Here is an 18,367-nt window from a genome sequence, read left to right as displayed (position 1 = left end):
AAAAAAAAAAGGATTTTCTCACCATTGTTCAGCTTGGCCTCACTTCAACTCGAACTGATTTAACACTATCAATTATTGAGCCCATAAATTAATTATGCTGTGTCTGATTTAACAATATCAAGAGATAAATTAATTATGCTGAGTACCCGGAGTTTGTGCTTGTGACTGAGTGTTCCAAGTTGAAAGCATACTCCGATGTTCCCATTTCTCTCACCTTTTACTTGATATTGAGTAGAAAGGGGAACTTTAAGAAAAGTAATTAAGTTATTTAATATTTAAATGATTGCTTGTAATGCTCAACGAATAGCTTGTGCGGCGCAGTGAATTACTTACTATGTCCCTTTTAGCCATGGTCTTGTCACTCCCACCACATGACCTTTTCCTGGAGGGTCTGGGTAAGAGAAGGTGGGGGAAGTCAGCTGGGAGTGGCTGGCTAGTTGTGATTGCTATCCTGCTGGGTGTAAAATGAGCCATTTCAGAATCCGGAAGGCAGGGAGGACCTTAACTGCCAGGAGCAGAGAAGCGCCAGGAGTAGAATGCATCCTTTGGACGCCGAGGTATCTGCTCATAGACCTCCTTGATCCAGGAAGCAGCTGTGAGCTCAGAGGAGTGCTAGAGAACAGCAGCAGCACAGGCAAGATCTAGAGCACGGGACAGTGGACAGCTCAGTCCCCAGAGCACGGAAAGCCGAGTGCCTGCAGGAAGGAGGCCGCCATGTGGAATGGGGTGCCTACGGGCACTTAATTGAAGGAGCTGTATTTGCTGACCATGGAGCTAGAGCTGAAGACTTTCAGACTGGGGCTTATGGCAGAGTAGCATGCCCTTAGGGCATTTATTGACACCCCTAAGAGAATTTTGTAACATTGCATGAACCGGATAAAAGTAAAAGCCGAGAGGCCAAAGACGAGAGCCAGGCCTGTCTGCAGTCACAGCTGAGGAGAGGCCGCCCTGTCCGAATAATTGCATCCTGAGCATGTGAGGCCTATTAACTTCCTTCAACCTTGTAATTGTGAGTATTGTCAGTGTGTTCTGTGTGGTCACTGCAATGAATTATTGAGCCCAGCTGAAAATGACAGCGTGGCGTGGGAGGGACAGCTGGTGTTAGAATTGGCAGGAAGGCTGGAGGCACATCTGACAACAGCCTTAGAGAATCTGCCTTCAGAGATGCTGGTGTGCATTCAATTCTCCTTCCTCTTGGGTAGCGGGAGGAGATCAGGCACCATCCCCACACCATTTCTTTGGTCTCTTGTCCTGACCTATCCGCTTTTTGAATAAGGGACACTGCCAATTTTTAAATCAGGAAAGGTATGTTGTGAGGTTGCAGCTTGTCTCCATACTTACTCAATCCGTGTGTTGAAGAAATAATCCCAGGAAGTTGGGCTATATGAAGGAAAATGCAGCTTAGATGTATGTAAAAGCCAGACTCGTTGCCATCAGGTCAATTCTGACTCATAGGCACTCTGTGGACAGGGTGAACCTGCCTCTGTGGGTTTCCGAGATTGTAATTCTTTACTCGAGTAGAAAGCCTCACCTTTCTCTTGTAGAGCAGTTGGTGGTGTCAAACTGCTGACCTTGTGGTTAGCAGCCCAGCTAGTAAGCCACTATAGCATCAGGGCTACCCCAGGGCCAGTGTTGGTGGTGGTTGTTGTTGGCTGCTGTTGAGTCATTTCCACCGTGTATACAGAGCTCTCGGCTGGGAAAGCGCAGACCTGTTACCATCACCTTCCTATTACAAGCCTGGCTTTACCCCTGGTGACCAGCTGCCTTTTGGTCTTGGACAGAGCCCTAATTTCTCTGGTCAAGATTCCTCAGACAAGAAAATGAGATCATTTAGTAGATGGGCTCTTAAGCTTCAGTTTTTAATGTTCAGACTGATCGATGGGAAGCATTTCCAGGGACTCTCTTCATTTCTCCTCACAAAAATGTTCAGCTCTAACATCTGCCGGGTTACTGCATCCTCCTGTCTCTCCCTTTTTATTAGGTGGCTGATGGTCACAGCTCTTATGAGGTCATGTGCTTACCTTTTGGTTTATGTGTTTTCTGAAATTAAATGTGCCGTTGCATCTTCTGGACAAATCGTGATTTAAGCCATGTGTTGTGTTTTTAAATGAGCTTTATAAAATCTGTTTGTAGGCGATCTCTAGGATTTGTGGATGAGTGGTTTTCATCCCTAACTCCGCATCAGAACACTTGGGGGTCTTTGCAAACTCCTACAGATTAAGTCAGAACCCATGGAGCTGATGGATACCGCTTGCTCTAAATTACAATTGATTTCTGGCTGGTTGTCCATAATTAGTTGAACGTCTGAAGTATTTGGTCTTGATTTTTGCCTCATTTTGTTGTTGACACTAGAAGTAGAGAAGTGCTCACTTTAAATATTTTTTCCGTAGTTGTTGCTATGCTACCACGGTAAACTGTGACAGTTTCTGAGTCGAAAAAGCCTATTACCCCCATGGTTAAATCATGGAGCCCCATTCTCTACCTATAAAAATAAGTTATGTTTGTTTTTTCCTTAATACAATTTTGTTTTAGCTTTCTTATTTTCATTTCCAAACTTTCCCAGCTACCACCTGATGCCATCACTCACCAGCACGTTTTTGACAACAAAGTAGTCCTGTTCTACAAAACCCCTCAAATGCAGATTTGATGATTAGGAGCAGTTCAAAAAATAGTGGGCTTTCTACTCCTGTAAACAGTTACTGTCTCGGAAGCCCATAGGGGGTCATCAAGAGTCAGCAATGAGTTTGGCTTTTTTGGTTCGTCCATCTTCATTGGGGGACAAACGTTTCCCCCTCTCTACCCTTAAAGCATCCACGAGTGTCTGCAGAAGAGTGGTACAGTATGAATTTTAGGAATAAATGTTAACCTAAGTTAATGGTCATATTTGCAGAGCGAGTGGATCAGGAGACAGGTTTAACTAGGCCCAACGGCTATCGGCATGGTCTTTCTACTCCCATAAGCAGTTACAGTCTCAGAAACTCACCGGGGGTCGCTGTGAGTCAGCATTGCCTCCATAGCAGTGCGTTTAATTTGGGGATGGGGTTGTTGATATTTTGACTGTACTATGTCAATAGTCCCAGTCTTACTAGAAGCAGTGATGTTAAAAAGCAGTGAGATAAAAAGGGGCTAGCAATGAAGGAAAACCTTGAGCTCATAGCATCAGAAATAAAAAATATATAACAGTGCTCATACCAAGTCTCGTGGGAACCTAAAGTGTTAACCTCAGACCAAGGAATTAAGGAAATGAGGACATGTGACTTAAATCACCGTATCTAGAAATCTTTACAGAACATTTCAAGTCTGGACTATTTCATGCATGGATTGTAAACAGCTGTACAATGATTAGCGGTTTCCGTAATACTTTAGTATAATCTGTAGATTCTTCCAGTTGTTCCTAGTGACCTTGCCCGGTGAGCGCTGTCACCTCTATTGTAAATCCGAGTCAGAGTCTCATTAGGTGACTCAGTCAAGCTCTTTCAGATACGTGAATTCAGCTTTGCTGCTCTCACAGCCTGCTCTTTTCATGGCCGGAGGCAAACATTACAACACTGGCTCTAATCAAGCACAAACTGCTAGGCTGGCACAACAGGTCTTGTAATGTGTGCTCCAAAAGCAAAGTATTTCTCTTTCATCAAGCTTATATCGTTCTCTTCAAAAGATGCTGCTTATTGTTGTGGAATCACTGGTGAGTTATAGTTGCCCTTTTCTTCTACATTAAATGATCATCTAGGAAGGAAAGTTGGGTTTGAATTACTCAAGTGCTTACAAGTCCTCTTTCTTGTTTACTGATTATAGATGTTCAAGATAATCACATCAGAATTCTAATTTTTAGAATTTGTTTTAACTTTATCGGCCCTCCTTACCTCACCCCTCAGTCGCTTGTTCTCAGCTGCTAGCTGAGAGGGGGGAGGGGGTTGTGGAGCCCACCACTGCCCTTCCAGAGCGAGATCTGGCAATCTGCTTCAGGGCAGCGATTCTCAACCTTCCTTATGGCGCGCCCCCCTTTCATACAGTCTGCTTGTGGTGGCGACCCCCCCCAACCATAAAATTATTTTTGTTGCTAATTCATAACTGTCATTTTGCTACTGTTATGAATCAGGCGACCCCAAAGGGGTCACAGCCCACACGTTGAGAACTGCTGGTTTAGGGTATAATAAGATTGGTTATTTACCTCATTCTCCTAGTCCCGTCATTCGATGCTTTTTTAAAATGCTGTGTGATACACATTATATCCATAGTAATTGGTCTATTTTCTGAGCACCTGATACCTGAAAACATTTATTTTTTTTTTTACATATTTTTATTTTCCTGATTGACTTATTTTATTTTTTATCATTTTATTGGGGGCTCGTGCAACTCTTATCACAATCCATACATACATTGTGTCAAGCATATACTGATTGACTTTTTATAACAGCTGAGTATTCTTCATCATTTATTTCTTAATGAAACTTGGTTATGTATCTCTAAAGCCTATGTACAATTACTTCTCTTTGCTTATCTTAGTTCTGGGCACCGACAGGGTGGAACAGATGACCAAAACTTACAATGACATCGACATGGTTACACATCTCCTGGCTGAGGTAGGATTCGATTAAGTTTTTACATCAAAGAAAAATGATGTCTGTGCTTGCATTGTTGTGTACCTGATTGTCACAGCTGGAACAGCGAGCATGCCAATTGTCATTGCAAAGTACAGTGATTCCTGGAGTTTGTGGTTGGGAAATTATAGAGGGTTTCTTTTTGCTTATGGTACTAGCTGGCCCCCGAACCCTAGACAAGCATTACTTTTTTCAAAAGGAAAAACCCTTTGCAATCCCTCACCATAGAACAGAGTTGCCTATTAAAAAAGCAGCTTCATAGAAATCAGTGCCTGTAGTGGGCATCATCTGTTTGTCTTCACTTGCACATGAGTATTTGCTCTCACGTTGTCCATGGTATTTGGATACGTGTAGTGTATCTCTTCCAACTGGAAGCCATCAAAGTTGCTCCCCGTACCCTAGCAGAGGTTGGTCTAATGGGAGACTGCCTTTGCTTTGAAGTTCCCATTTCCCCTCTCCCTCCAGTGCCCAGAATGCCTGCCAAGTATAGCACTTAGCTGAGATTTTAAATGACAGACCTCAAGTAGGCCTGGAATTAGGAGATAATTCAACCCTCTGTTTTCTAGTTCTATGGAAATAAAGGATAAACACTTAATTGTATTTACATTGATGACCCAGCTCTCCTATTCCTATATATGGTAGTTAGCTATATATTCACAATTTTCCATCCTACAAAGTACGATCCTCACCACCCGTGTGTAGATAGGATTCCTTATACCCTGGCCTAAGTGTCCTCATCTATCCAGAAAGATGAAGATTATTACTACAACTTCTCTGGGCTCCCGTCTCTAGTAGAGTATAGGGAAAACCCTATGCTCTATTTTATTTCACATCATCATTTTGCGCCTGTTGACAACCAGCCTCTTGCTGTGCTGTACCGCAAGCCTTTGACTTTGCATGTAATATTTGCCGTACATGGAACTATTTTCTACCCTATCTAATCCCCAGCGCATTTACCTAGAATACCAAATTCTATACCATTGATGTAATTAATAGACCATTGCATTAAAAAAATACGTATTGGACTTTTATTATATGACAGGCCTTATCTTCATGTAGAAGAACTTAATTCTGATTCATTCCCCAGCTATCCACAAACTTGAATTTAAAGCTTGGAGATGGACTTGCTGCACTCTTTATCAAGAAGAGCGCTGTCCTCTTACCGCGCTCTCTGTAGTGGGCATCCCTTGGCCCACGTTTATTAAACACCTAAGTGAACTTGATGCTTCCGTGGGACATTGCTTTGGGGATTAGCAAAATTGATGTTTTTAAGCGATCGTTTATTTTTATTTGTACTCAAAGAAAAAGGTGTCTTTGTTGCTCTAACAGAGGGACCGTGACTTGGAGCTAGCAGCTCGCGTTGGCCAAGCTCTCTTAAAGCGGAATCATGTCTTATCTGAGCAGAATGAAGCGCTGGAGGAGCAATTGGGACAAGCCTTTGATCAAGTAAGCCTTTGTTCCAATATTGAGAGCATGAAAGAATTAGGCATTGGGCAACAAAGAAACATACTCATCAGGGTACCTTGGAAATGATAACATCAGACAAATAACACCACTACATACTGGCTTTGTTGGCTTTGATGTACAAACCAGTAGAGAAATGAAAAGTTAGCATGCAGAGGTCTGGACATGTGCCTCTGCATGAGGCAGTAGAAGAGCCCATGCTTGTTATCTCTAGCACTGTCACCTGGCTGAATGGTTAACTGTTTCCTCACCCCTCTCTGTGAACGTGGCATGTGACATCTTTTTTACAAAAATCATTTTATTGGGGCTCATACAACTCATCACAATCTATACATCCAGCCATTGTGTCAAGCACATTTGTACATTTGTTGCCATCATTATTCTCAAAACATTTGCTTTCTACTTGAGCTCTTGGTATCAGCTCCTCATTTTTCCCCTCCCTCTCTGCCCCCCTCCCTCATGAGCCCTTGATAATTTGTAAATTATTATTATTTCGTCATGTCTTTCACTGTCTGACGTCTCCTTTCACCCACTTTTCTCTTGTCCATCCCCCAGGGAAGGGGTTATATGAAGATCCTTGTAATCGGTTCCCCCTTTCTACCCCACCTTCCCTCCACCCTCCCAGTATCGCCACTCTCACCACTGGTCCAGTCAGATTCATCTGTCCTTATTCCCTGTGTTTCCTGTTTCTGTCTGTACCAGTGTATATCCTCTGGTCTAGCTGGATTTGTAAGGTAGAATTGGGATCATCATAGTGGGTGGGAAGGAAGTATTAAAGAATTAGAGCAAAGTTGTATGTTTCATCATTGCTACACTGTACCCTGACTGGCTCACCTCCTTCCTGCGACCCTTCTGTAAGGGGATGTCCAGTTGTCTACAGATGGGCTTTGGGTCCCCGTTCTGCACTCCCCCTCATTCACAATGATATATTTTTGTTCTTTGATGCCTGATACCTGATCCTAGTGACACATCGTGATCACACAGGCTGGCATGCTTCTTCCATGTGGTCTTTGTTGCTTCTGAGTTATATGGCTGCTTGTTCAAGCCTTTAAGACCCCAGATAATATATCTTTTGATAGCCAGGCACCATCAGCTATCTTCTGTGACCTTATCTTAAATTTATTTTTAAAATAAGTCCACAAATACCTGTAGGTACCTTTGTTCTTAAACAAAATAAAAAAGTAGAGAAAAATATATGTATGTAATTACCTCATAGCAGTGAATATTTGTAGTAAGAAGTGATTTGTTAATAATGAGAGTGACTACATTTCAAATGTTATATAACCTTTTAATTCTTACCCAGATTCATTTTTATTTTATAAATGCTTGGCTAATCACATTTCAGTTTTACAGTGAAAAATATTCTCCCAAACAAAAGCCAGTAGTCCCTAAAAAGATAAGCAGTTATAGACCATAGAAAAATACAATTGTTGGAATGAGAATTTGCAGTAGGGATCAATTCTGATCTTTTGGAAGTTTTTCAGTTTTGTGTTTGCTTGTTTTCTGAGTATGCATGATTATCCTTTATTCTATGTTCCTATTCTGTAGAACATGAAAATTGGTTTCTGTACAGGGGGGACACTGTTAATTGGAAAGTCAGCCAGCAGTTCAGACCCACTAGCGGCTCCGTGGGGGAAAGATGAGGTTGGACATCTTGTAAAGCTGTGCAGTCTCAGGAACCCCATGCAGTGTGGCTGTGAGTCAGAATTGACTGGGTGGCAGTGGGTTTTGAGTTTTCTCTGTGTGGGAAAGCTGTATTGTTGAGTTCATACTCTAAATTGTAGCTGAGGAAGTGTCTACGGGTTGGTTGTTACTCCCTTTGTAGCACTTGTTGCTTTAGTCAGCAAACTGTTTTTGTTTTATGGTAGAAAACAATTGTTTCATGATTCTGAAGCTGCGTTGCTGGTAAAGAACGCAAACAAAGAACACCTTGTAAGTCAAGGTTTCTATGTACAGGTTAATCAGCTGCAGCACGAGCTGTCCAAGAAAGAAGAGCTACTTCGAGTCGTCTCCATTGCGTCTGAAGAGAGTGAGACGGACTCCAGTTGTCCCACCCCTCTCCGCTTCAATGAGTCCTTCAGCTTATCTCAGGGCCTGCTGCAGCTGGAGATGCTGCACGAGAAACTCACGGAGCTGGAAGAAGAGAATATGGTTCTGCGATCTAAGGTACGTTCAGTCTCGTGAACTTTGACTTTAAAGGACATACAAGGTTTAGATCCAAGTGAAATATGGCATGATTGGAACATCCTAAGGATTTGCCATGCATGTTCCAATTAAGGCGTAGTAGACAAGGCACATATACAAGGGGCTTCAAAAGGCTCATGGAAAATTGAATGAAAAGATAAAGGAAGTTTTCCATGGATTTCTTGAAGCTTCCTCATACTTGTCTTCCATTGTTACTGAGATTCCACTGAAAAGTTGATAGATTGCGGGAAGACATAGAGAAAGGGAGTATATAGAATATATTTTGAGAAACTTGCACAATAAGTATTTACAACTGTGGTGTATGAACTATGGCCCCAAATTAGAAGGTTCTGTGAAATTGTATTATTGAGGAGCTCAGGAGAAACTTTCTTCTTAAGCAAGTGACATTTCAGCTGAGGCGAGGAATTGGCTGCTCAGAAATAGATGGGGTGGTAGGATAGAGGTAGGTGGGGCAGGTATGTCCAGAGGCCCTAAGAGGAGTGAGGCAGAGATGGTTACGTCTTTTTCCCCCCTTTATTTTTGGGAGACATTTTATGGGATTTTTTGTTGTGGTTTTCCTTAGTAGGAGGTGAACTTTTATCTTCCTTTGAGAATGAAAGGTTTGTGTGGTTGTTTCTCTGCACTCATTGCACTCAGCCAATGTACCAATGACTCGTTTCTTGAAGGCTTGTAACATCAAGACAGAAACTATTACCTACGAAGAGAAAGAACAACAGCTTGTCAGTGACTGTGTTAAAGAACTTCGTAAGTATTCACATCATTTTATTTTGCAGCCCTGGGGTGATTCTTTGGTAAGCTAGAAATTCGATCAATGAATTCAGTAGAAGCACCTCAAGAAACAGAATTCAAAATAAAAATTTACTGAAAATCACATAGAGCCCACAATCATCAATAAAATACTATTTGTACTTTGAAAGATCCTTTGTTTCAACTTGTCATCATTTAAAAAGGCTCATATTTCTAAAAATAGTAAATAGTTCATTGGAGGAAAAAGAAACAAAGCTCTCATCTCGGTGAGGAAGTGGAACTACAGAGGCTATGAGTTGCCAAAGTTGGAAACTGGTGAGCAGAGAGAGCAGGGCTCAACTAATGACATGGAAACCCTAACATTCTGGCACAACTCAAGGCCATAGTCTTGTTACGAGAGTCTGCGTCCCGTTTTGGTGAGTAGCGACACGTCGTGCCGTGCTCAGGAGCAGTTCTAGAAGGCGCAGCTGTTGGTGTCTGTCTTGAGGAAAAAAGGGAGGCGCATCGAAAGCAGTGGGAATAGTCCAGTGAATTCCTGCACCATGTGACCATCAGTTTGACCCTAAGAACCAAAGCCCTAGGTGGAGCCCGGCTACCACTACTAATGCTCTGAAAGGGCTCACAATAGAAGTTCCTGGACAAAGTGTGAAAGAGATGTTGAACAAAACTCAAAATCATAAACGGTCCAGACTTGCTGCTGGGTAGGAACTAGTAGATACCCTAAGACTTCAGCCCTTGGCCACCCAAGAATAAAATTTAGAAGGATTAAGAAGGATGGAGAAAGGAAATATAGGGAGGGGGTGGGGGGACAGGAGATGCTGCCTGGAGGGGGTTGCCATGAACAAGACGAAGCAACGTGTATGAATCGTCAAAGGTGAAAATGATAATCTGCTAAAAAACTACCAGCTTATATTAAATGCCAACTATGTGTGTGTGTGTGTGTTTTGGCTTGAAATAGTATTAAGCTAACGAATCCCTAGTACTACACACTCAAAAAGTCACTACCATCAAGTCACTGCTGACTGTTAGTGACCCATGTGGGTTCCAAGACTAACGCAGTGGCTCCCAACCTCCCTGATGCTGCGATCCTTCATACAGTTCCTCATGTGTGCTGACCCCAGCCATAAAATTAGTTTTGCTGTTACATCATAACTCATTCTGCTGATGTTATGAATCAGGTGACCCCTGTGAAAGGGAGAACCGCTTCTCTGTTTACGGAAACAGAAAGCTCAGTCTTTCTCTCCAGAAGCTGCTGGTGGCTTTGAACTGCCGACCAGGCGAAGCTCAGCCTAGTGTGTAACCACTACACCACCAGTGCTCCATCTACTACATACTGGAGAAGAATTTTATTTTTTTAATAAATATATAAACTTGTACATTGGAAGAGAAGATACGTTGGCATCACGTCAGTCCATTTGGTTGCGGACCGCATAATGTGATGCCTTAGAGTAACCACGCTGGAGGCATTTCAATAGCTGCATCATTCTGTTACAGCTGAGGAGTGCTCCGTCCTGGAAATGTTTGCTTGATATGGTTTCTTAAGCTTAATTTTCATTGCTTGTGGGATTTGATTTATGTCCTTGAAGAGTTCTGCAAGACACAAATGAGTGGCCTCTTGGCATTTGTAGATACAATGTAGAGTCTACCACGCCGTTCAGCTTTGTCATCCTTTGCAAAGAAAAGGAGTGGACCAAATGTAAAAAGCATGCTTGCCTTTTACAAGCCATCTCTCTTGTTAGCTTAATAATCTAGCGTTAGCCTGTTTCTCAATTGAATAATCTGGGTTTCTGTTTTAAATGTGTATTGAAATGTACTTGTGATGGCCCTCGTGTGTGTGATAAAACAGGATTTGGAACAAGGGTCATAGATGGCTGGCCCTGCCCGATTTTTATATTAACTTTAAGTGTTGTTTTGCTTCCAAGGTGAAAGCAATGAGCAGATGTCCAGAATGACAGAGGAATTGTCAGGGAAGAGTGATGAACTGATTCGGTACCAAGAGGAGATCTCCACCCTCCTGTCTCAGATTGTAGACCTTCAGCACAAACTGAAAGAGGCAGGTTTTATTTTCATTCCGCAGATGTTTGTTAAGCAGTTAGCTATTACTCCCCATGTTCTGCAGGGTGCTGGATGCAGCCCATGGACTTGGCTTTTTAATCTGATTTCTGTTTTAATATTCCTCTGTCACCATTTCTCTCTGTCAAATGGGATTATATTTTCCTAAATTGTAATATGGATCTGACTTGGGTGCGCGCGCGCGCGCACACACACACACACACACACAGTTGCGTGTGTGCACACACACAACACTGTCATGCCATTTGAACTTGGTGCCCTTGAGACTATGGTCCTGAGCCCATAGGCTCAGCGACTCTTTTCCTCCAGGTTTTTGGTCATTGTATCTAGGACATTCTCATAACTCTGCTCCCTGTATGCTCTACCACATTCTTGGATGTATTTTCAGCATAGGTACATAAATACACTTGTAAAAATATTCTGTTATGCCTACGTATTGTCATGAGAGAATCCCACTGTCCTCGCACTTGCTCAGTCTGAGTGCCTCCCATGCGTCCTCTCGGAGATGAGTGTTGCTGCGGGACTTTGTCTTTACCTCTGTTGCTTTGAACTCTCGGACTCCCATCGTCCCCCTGCCCCCATCAGTTTTTGCTGACGTCCCTTTTATTGCAGACTGCTTTCCCCTTCGTCCAAGTTAACCTGTGTCTACCCTCTAGTTAGTCATTTACCCTTTCCCTGCTCCCATGCTGATATATTTTCTGACCACTCTATTGCTTTTATTCAGGTTTTAAAGGAACCCTGGTGATGCTGTGGGATAAACATTGGGCTGCCAACTACAAGGTTGGCCATTCAAACCCACAAGTCACTCTCGGGGAGAACGATGAGGCTGCCTGCTCCCATAAAAATGTGTAGTCTTGGACACCCTATATAGGGTCGATATAAGTCAGAATCAGCTCAGTGACCATGGATTTGGGTTTTTTGATCATTCAGGTTCTGAATGACCTTTAAGAGGGCTCTAGACTATACTCTGAAGAAAAACTTTGAGGCTATTGTAGAGAAAAAGTATACATGAGATGGGAAAACTTAACGTGTCTCTTTTAATATATTGTTAGCATGTGATTGAGAAGGAAGAACTAAGACTTCACCTACAAGCTTCCAAGGAGGCTCAAAGACAACTCACGATGGAGGTAATGCAATGAAGGTTCCTTGCTTTCACTTACAAAGAGAGGGAGGGGAATGAACAGGGGCTTGCCAGTATGTCAGGAAAAATAGCCCCAAAAGTCCTGGCTTTTTGGCAGCATTCAAGTATTTATGTAGCTAGAAACTGTTTATATAGACAGAAAGTCAGAGATTGTTGCTCTTTTCTGGACATACTCGCAAAAAAAGTGTTAGCTATACCTTTTATGTTAAGTAAATAAAATTCTCAAAATAAGCTGTGTTAGATATAACTTTGAAAGTAGTGGCTCTTTTACATTCATAGAAATCACTTGGGAGAGCAAGTATTAAATGAAGGTTTTAATTCAGTGGATGAAGAGTAAGGGCCTAGAATCTGCAGTCTTAATAAACATCCCAGTCCTGCTGATTCTAATTATCTCACACTTACAGAAATGGTGTTCCAAAACCTCAGGAACTCTGGCAGTGCAGGGGTTAAGAAATTGGCAGGTGGGCAGTTTAAACCCCACCCCCACCCCCCAGCCACTCTGTGGGGGAAAGATGTGTCACTTGGAGTCCATCAAGGTTACAGCCTTGGGCTTTGGCAACTAGACACCCCCTTACAGAAGGGTCTCGGGGAGAAGATGAGCCAGTCAGGGGCAGTGTAGCAACAATGAAACATACAACTTTCCTCTAGTTCTTAAATGCTTCCTCTCTACCACTATCATGATCCCAATTCCACCTTATAAATCGGCTAGATATGAGGATGTACACTGGTACAGATAGGAACTGGAAACAGGGAATCCAGGATGGATGATCCCTTCAGGACCAGTGGTGAGAGTGGCGATACCAGGAGAGTGGAGGGAGGGTGGGGTAGAAACGGGGAATAGATTACAAGGATCTACATAAAACCTCCTCCCTGGGGGATGGACCGCAGAAAAGTGGGTGAAGGGAGACATCGGACAGTGTAAGCTATGACAAAATAATAATAAATTATAAATTATCAAGGGTTCATGAAGGAAGGGGGAGTGGGGCGGGAGGGGGGAAATGAGGAGGTGATACCAAGGGCTCAAGTAGAAAGCAAATGTTTTGAGAATGATGAGGGCAACAAAAGTACAAGTGCTTGACTCGATGGATGTATGTATTGTGATAAGAGTTGTAGGAGCCCCCAATAAAATGATTTTTTTTTAAAAGATTACAGCCTTGGAAACACTCTGGGACAGTTCTGCCCCGGGTGAGTTTGGTTTAGGTTCTAAACCGTATACTGAAGCTCTTTGTTTAATTGAATATGATACATGTCTACTGAAATGTAAGCAACTGTACACATAGACATTTCTTCAAGTTAAAATATACTCTGAAGTCTTCAGTCTCCTTCTCATTCCTAAGTCTCCATCGGCAAAGAAGAGCCTGAAATGGGCTTGGGGAGTGTCGACTGCTTGTTGCTGGTGACCAGGCGCTCTGACTTCCTGTGTTATGCTCTCCACTCGTGGGCTGGTGTGGACTTCAGAGTGGTATCTTGGAAAGTTGACCTTGTCTTAACTCTAACTTGACCATAGCTATATACTCCGTCTGCCAGTTATTAAGGATGTAAAGGATTAAATACTCAGAAGAGAAGTTCTGCTTGTCTCTGTTATGTTTTACCTTTTTTACAGAACCACATTTATGAATAATCTTGTTCAATACGTCCTAGTGTCTCATAGCTTGGATACATGCACTCCATGCCGAGTTTGTACATTAAAATAGTGTTCTGAAATGTAGTGAGTCCTCTGAATAAAATTAGTACTTACGTAAGTGGGGTTCCCCCACTCCCATTGTTGTTTTGAGAAGACAGTCAAGTACACGAACCGTCTTTTCTTTCAGCTGCATGAGTTGCAAGATAGGAATATGGAATGTCTCGGAATGCTCCACGAATCCCAAGAAGAAATAAAGGAACTCCGGAGCAGAGCTGGGCCTGCTGCCCATCTCTATTTCTCCCAGTCCTATGGAGACTTTTCTGGGGTAAGGACCTGAAGAAGATGCAATGGATTTAGGGAAACTTGCTTAAGATTAGATTTCCCTGAGAACTCTGTGGTCTATGATGGTGAAGAGCATCTGAAGGAGAGAGCATCGTTTGTCCTTGGTCCTGGAGTCTAATGTTGATTGAGGCCGTAACTTGTACTTATGTATTGTAGCCATCCTGCCAGCAGATGACCTTCCGAATCGGTTGTAAGACATGAGAATGAATGCCAAGGAAATCAGATTTTAGTCTCGGTTATCCTGGAACTACTTAAATGTCCGTCACCTTTATCTTAGGCTCTTCACGCACCACTTATTCAAATAGGGCCTGGGCGATCTGAAGCCTCTTTGAGCATGGTAGGTCCCACGAGGACAGGGATCATGTTTAATTCATCAGTACTTTTCTTAATGAAATGTCTAAACTTGCTCAGAATTTTTCCTCTCGGTCCTAATTTTTTATCCTGGTTTCTTTTTAAAATTTAGATCTTAAATAACCCTGTGAAAAAAAGTATAAATTTTAGTTGTTTTTTTTTTCTTAAGGACATGGTACATACAGTATGTTTTGCTTGTTTTTTAATTTTTTTATTCTGAAGTAATTTTAAACTTGAAGTTTCAGGAATAATACAAAGAACTATCATGTATTCTTCACCGAGATTCCCCAGGTTTGAACATTTTACCCCTTAATCATAGCCTTCTGTCTCGTTTTCCTGGGCCATTCAAGGGGCAGGCTGCAGATACACTCCATTGCTCTTGAATGTGTGTGCTTTAAAGCAAGGACATCCTCAAGGACACTTTCCTACTTATCCACAGTACAACCTGCACCCCAGGAAACTGGCATTGGTATGACAGATAGAGCCACAGAACCCATTCAAAGTTTATTAATTATCAAAATAATAGCCTTTAAAGGACACATTGCATTTAGCTGTTTGAATCTGGGACATTTCTGCTCTCTTTGCTTGCCTTTCATACCTTTAGAGACAGGCTCCATCTGAGTTTGTCGTGTGTTTCCTCCAGATTAGATTCAGGGAGTGCACTTTGGGCAGACATAGCACACAAGCGATGCTGTGGCCTGAGGCATATTTATTCCGTATCTGGTGGCGGTAACTTTGATCACACTATTTAGGTAGTGTAGTGTCTGCCACATTTTCCCACAGGAAGGTGGATTCTTACTCAGTTCCCATTCGTATAATCTCCCATCATTGTTGTTTATTTTGTTCTCAAACTGTCCTAGAGTTGGCCACTCGAAGGCTCCTTCAGGTTCCTGTATGACGTGCCCCCTTCATTCTTTGGGCACAGGCATAACACAATGTGAGGGTGGTTCCGAGCAGGCCGGGCTTCGTCCTGGTTTGTAAGGCTCAGTCTGAGCCGACACTGACTGGATGGCACTGAACAACAGCATCATCCTTTGAGTCCTTTGTTTGTGGCAAAAAAGGCTGTCGTACTTTCTGTCCCAAATCCTAAATCAGTCCTTTCTCCAGGGATCTCTGGTCCCTTTTAATGAGGAATGATATTTCGATTCTGTGACCTGCATGCTAACAGTGCCCACTGTCACTGGAAGAGCATTGCTGCTAGAACCTCTCAGCAGATAGGGTGGGGAAATGTTTAGACATGAAGGAAATGGTTTGGGGGCCACATCTGACCTCCTCTGTCTACACACAGAGGAAGGAGACTCAAAGTCCACATCAGCCCAAGGCTGATCCCACAAGGCAGAGGTCAGACATGTCTCCACTCTCCCACTTCCTTGACTGTGCTTTGACCCCAAGCATCCCTCCCGCAACACTTTGCTTTGCTGTAAGGTTTGATCATCCATTGCCGTGGCCATACAGAACTCCCAGTTCCTTAGGAACTAACAGGTTACAATCAGGATCAGAAATGTTCACAATACAATTTTTTGTCCCGCCATGCTTGTAGGCACATCTCTCTCTTGTTCTCAGCCTCGTGGTCCCTTGGCGTCCACCCTGCTCAAGTGTGTGCCACAAAGCTCCTTTAGTGCTGGTACGTGATTTGAGGGCACCCTACTCTCTAAGCCAGCCTCCTACCTGAAGGCCGTCGGCTCTACTCCATAGGCCTGAAAAGCTGCCACTCTATCTGGCTGTCATGGAGCTGCGCCCCTGCAGCCTCTCCAAGGAGGGTCTCAAAACAAGCGCTCCTGGCTCTTCTTTTTGGTGGCTGTTGGATTCTCTCTACCAGCTTCTGAGATGGCTCAATGTGTGCCCAGGGGAATGGCAAAACCGACCAATCCCCTATTAGTCTTCTACGCTTTATTTGCATGTCCCCACCCAGTCATTTGGTGAGAATTACTAAGGCTATGGATAGAAGAACCATAACTGAGTAGTTTCACTTCAGTATCTACTTGCCCACACCCAGTATGTTGTTTCATCCATATTGATATTCAGACAGCTGTATCTGTTCAAGTCAAGAGCATGGCATCCTTTCTGCTGGAATACCCTGCCCTGATCAGGGGGAAGGAAAGGTTGCTTTTCTGTTTTTAATGATAGTTTTCCATTTTAGAAGTTGTACATGTTTATTACAGAAACATTAGAAATTATCTGTAGAAAAGCAAAAATAAATGAAGTGTCATGAAATCCTATCCTCCAGAGAATTATTAACATCTTGGTTTACGTCCTTTCAGACCTTTCATTTTTGTGTCTTTATATATAAAATAAAGAGCCTTGTGGCGCTGTGAGTTAGGCATTGGACTGTTAACTATAAGGTCAGTAGTTCAAACTCACCAGCCACTACTTGGGAAAAAGATGAGGCTTTTTGTTCCAATACAGATTTACAGTCACAGAAACCCAGTGCATAGTCACTGTGAGTCAGAATCAACTCGATAGTCTTTTTTTAAAATCATAGTGGGTTTTTTTTCTGTTTTCCTATATAGAATATGTCTTGAAAAGATGGTTTATGTTCAAAAATTAATTTTCTAAAATGTCTGAGACTTCTCTTAGGCTTTGTTTTATTAAAATACCACAAGTAGGGGGTCGGAGACATTCTCTCCAGTGATTTGAGGGCAATTCCTTTGCTTTAACGGGATTCTTATCTGATCCCTTTAGAAACCTCATACTCTTTCTGCTTAGGAATCTCTGGCAGCTGAGATTGAGGGGACCATGCGTAAAAAGTTCACATTGGATGAGAACTCGTGTCTCTTTCAACAAAAGTAAGTGCCGATCACATGTATTGTTACCCAGGCATTGGACGAGAATAAAAAGATGCAATCCAAAGAAATAAGAATTCGTGAGAATAAACGTGAATGCCTTACTGTCTCGTTTTCCCTCTGATGGTGAACAAAACTCATTGGTGAGAGCTCTCTTGCTCTCGAGCTTACCTTCTTAGGACTTCTCTTAATCGGCATTAAACTTCAGAGGCTATTCAGCAACCCTGTATTTTTAGCAAACTGCACTTGCATGTCTCTTCTAAAGCGCTGTGGCAGTAATGAACATTTCCTTTTTTAACAGGACCCAGCAAAAGCGGGTGTTTGATACCGTCAGGGTTGCCAATGACTCTCGGGGACGTTCTGCCCCCTGCCCAGCGCTGCTCGCTATCCCGGGCTCCAACCGTTCGAGTGTCATCATGACAGCAAGACCTTTGGAGTCAGGTTCACAGCCGTCAGAGGACGGAGCGCTTGGGAAGCAGGGCCACGCGTCAGAGCAGGTTGCTCGGTGAGTTAGTTGATGAGGGCAGAGATTCTGCTTTGCTTTGGAGGTGACATAGCCAGACCGACTGCACTTCACCCAGAGATTCTAGAATCGCCGGCTTTCATCCAGTGACGGTGCCCTACTGTGCTATTTGTAAGGTCGGTCATTTCATAGTCTGGAGGGACAAAAAAACCAGGTGATTCTTTTTCATAATTTATGCTCATAGTCCAAATCTGTTCACCGCCTTTAGGATAAAATGCATTTTAAAAGCATGTTGAGGAAAACCAGGGTTTCTTTTAAACTCTTGATTGTTTAAACTTTTTATTTAAAATTTCCATTAATTTGGTTCATTGAATTACATGTAACCAGAACGTAGGCATTGTCTGACCCGGTGCCGTGAGATGAGCCCCAGGTTGGAAAGCGCATCTCCTCAAAGTGGAGCGGCCCTGTAAGGACGTGGGTGGAAAAGCTCCCAGACCTTCCTGTGCTGTGGCACACGGCTCGAAAGGAGAGGGAACCGCTGCTAACATTCCTGCATAATCAGAGCATGGAATT

General features: G+C 42.9%; 1 protein-coding gene across 2 annotated transcripts in view; it reads left to right on the top strand.

Annotated features, from left to right (window-relative positions):
- TRAK2 (trafficking kinesin protein 2) overlaps positions 1 to 18,367 on the top strand; it is a 63,585-nt gene that overhangs the window by 33,868 nt on the left and 11,350 nt on the right. For both annotated transcript variants that reach the window (XM_045294612.1, XM_045294608.1), the window contains exons 4-12: positions 4,507 to 4,583; positions 5,931 to 6,047; positions 8,022 to 8,231; positions 8,936 to 9,014; positions 10,940 to 11,070; positions 12,143 to 12,217; positions 14,043 to 14,180; positions 17,255 to 17,334; positions 17,633 to 17,836. In XM_045294612.1, coding sequence (XP_045150547.1) covers positions 4,507 to 4,583; positions 5,931 to 6,047; positions 8,022 to 8,231; positions 8,936 to 9,014; positions 10,940 to 11,070; positions 12,143 to 12,217; positions 14,043 to 14,180; positions 17,255 to 17,334; positions 17,633 to 17,836 — 1,111 coding nt within the window. The remainder of the gene's footprint in view (positions 1 to 4,506; positions 4,584 to 5,930; positions 6,048 to 8,021; positions 8,232 to 8,935; positions 9,015 to 10,939; positions 11,071 to 12,142; positions 12,218 to 14,042; positions 14,181 to 17,254; positions 17,335 to 17,632; positions 17,837 to 18,367) is intronic.

The sequence above is a fragment of the Echinops telfairi genome, unplaced genomic scaffold, assembly GCF_000313985.2.
Source record: "Echinops telfairi isolate 266 unplaced genomic scaffold, ASM31398v2 ScPeMD7_3;HRSCAF=10, whole genome shotgun sequence".
NCBI lineage: Eukaryota > Metazoa > Chordata > Mammalia > Afrosoricida > Tenrecidae > Echinops > Echinops telfairi.
The sequence above is the reverse complement of the archived record's forward strand: the minus strand, read 5'-3'. Positions and strand labels throughout refer to the sequence as shown.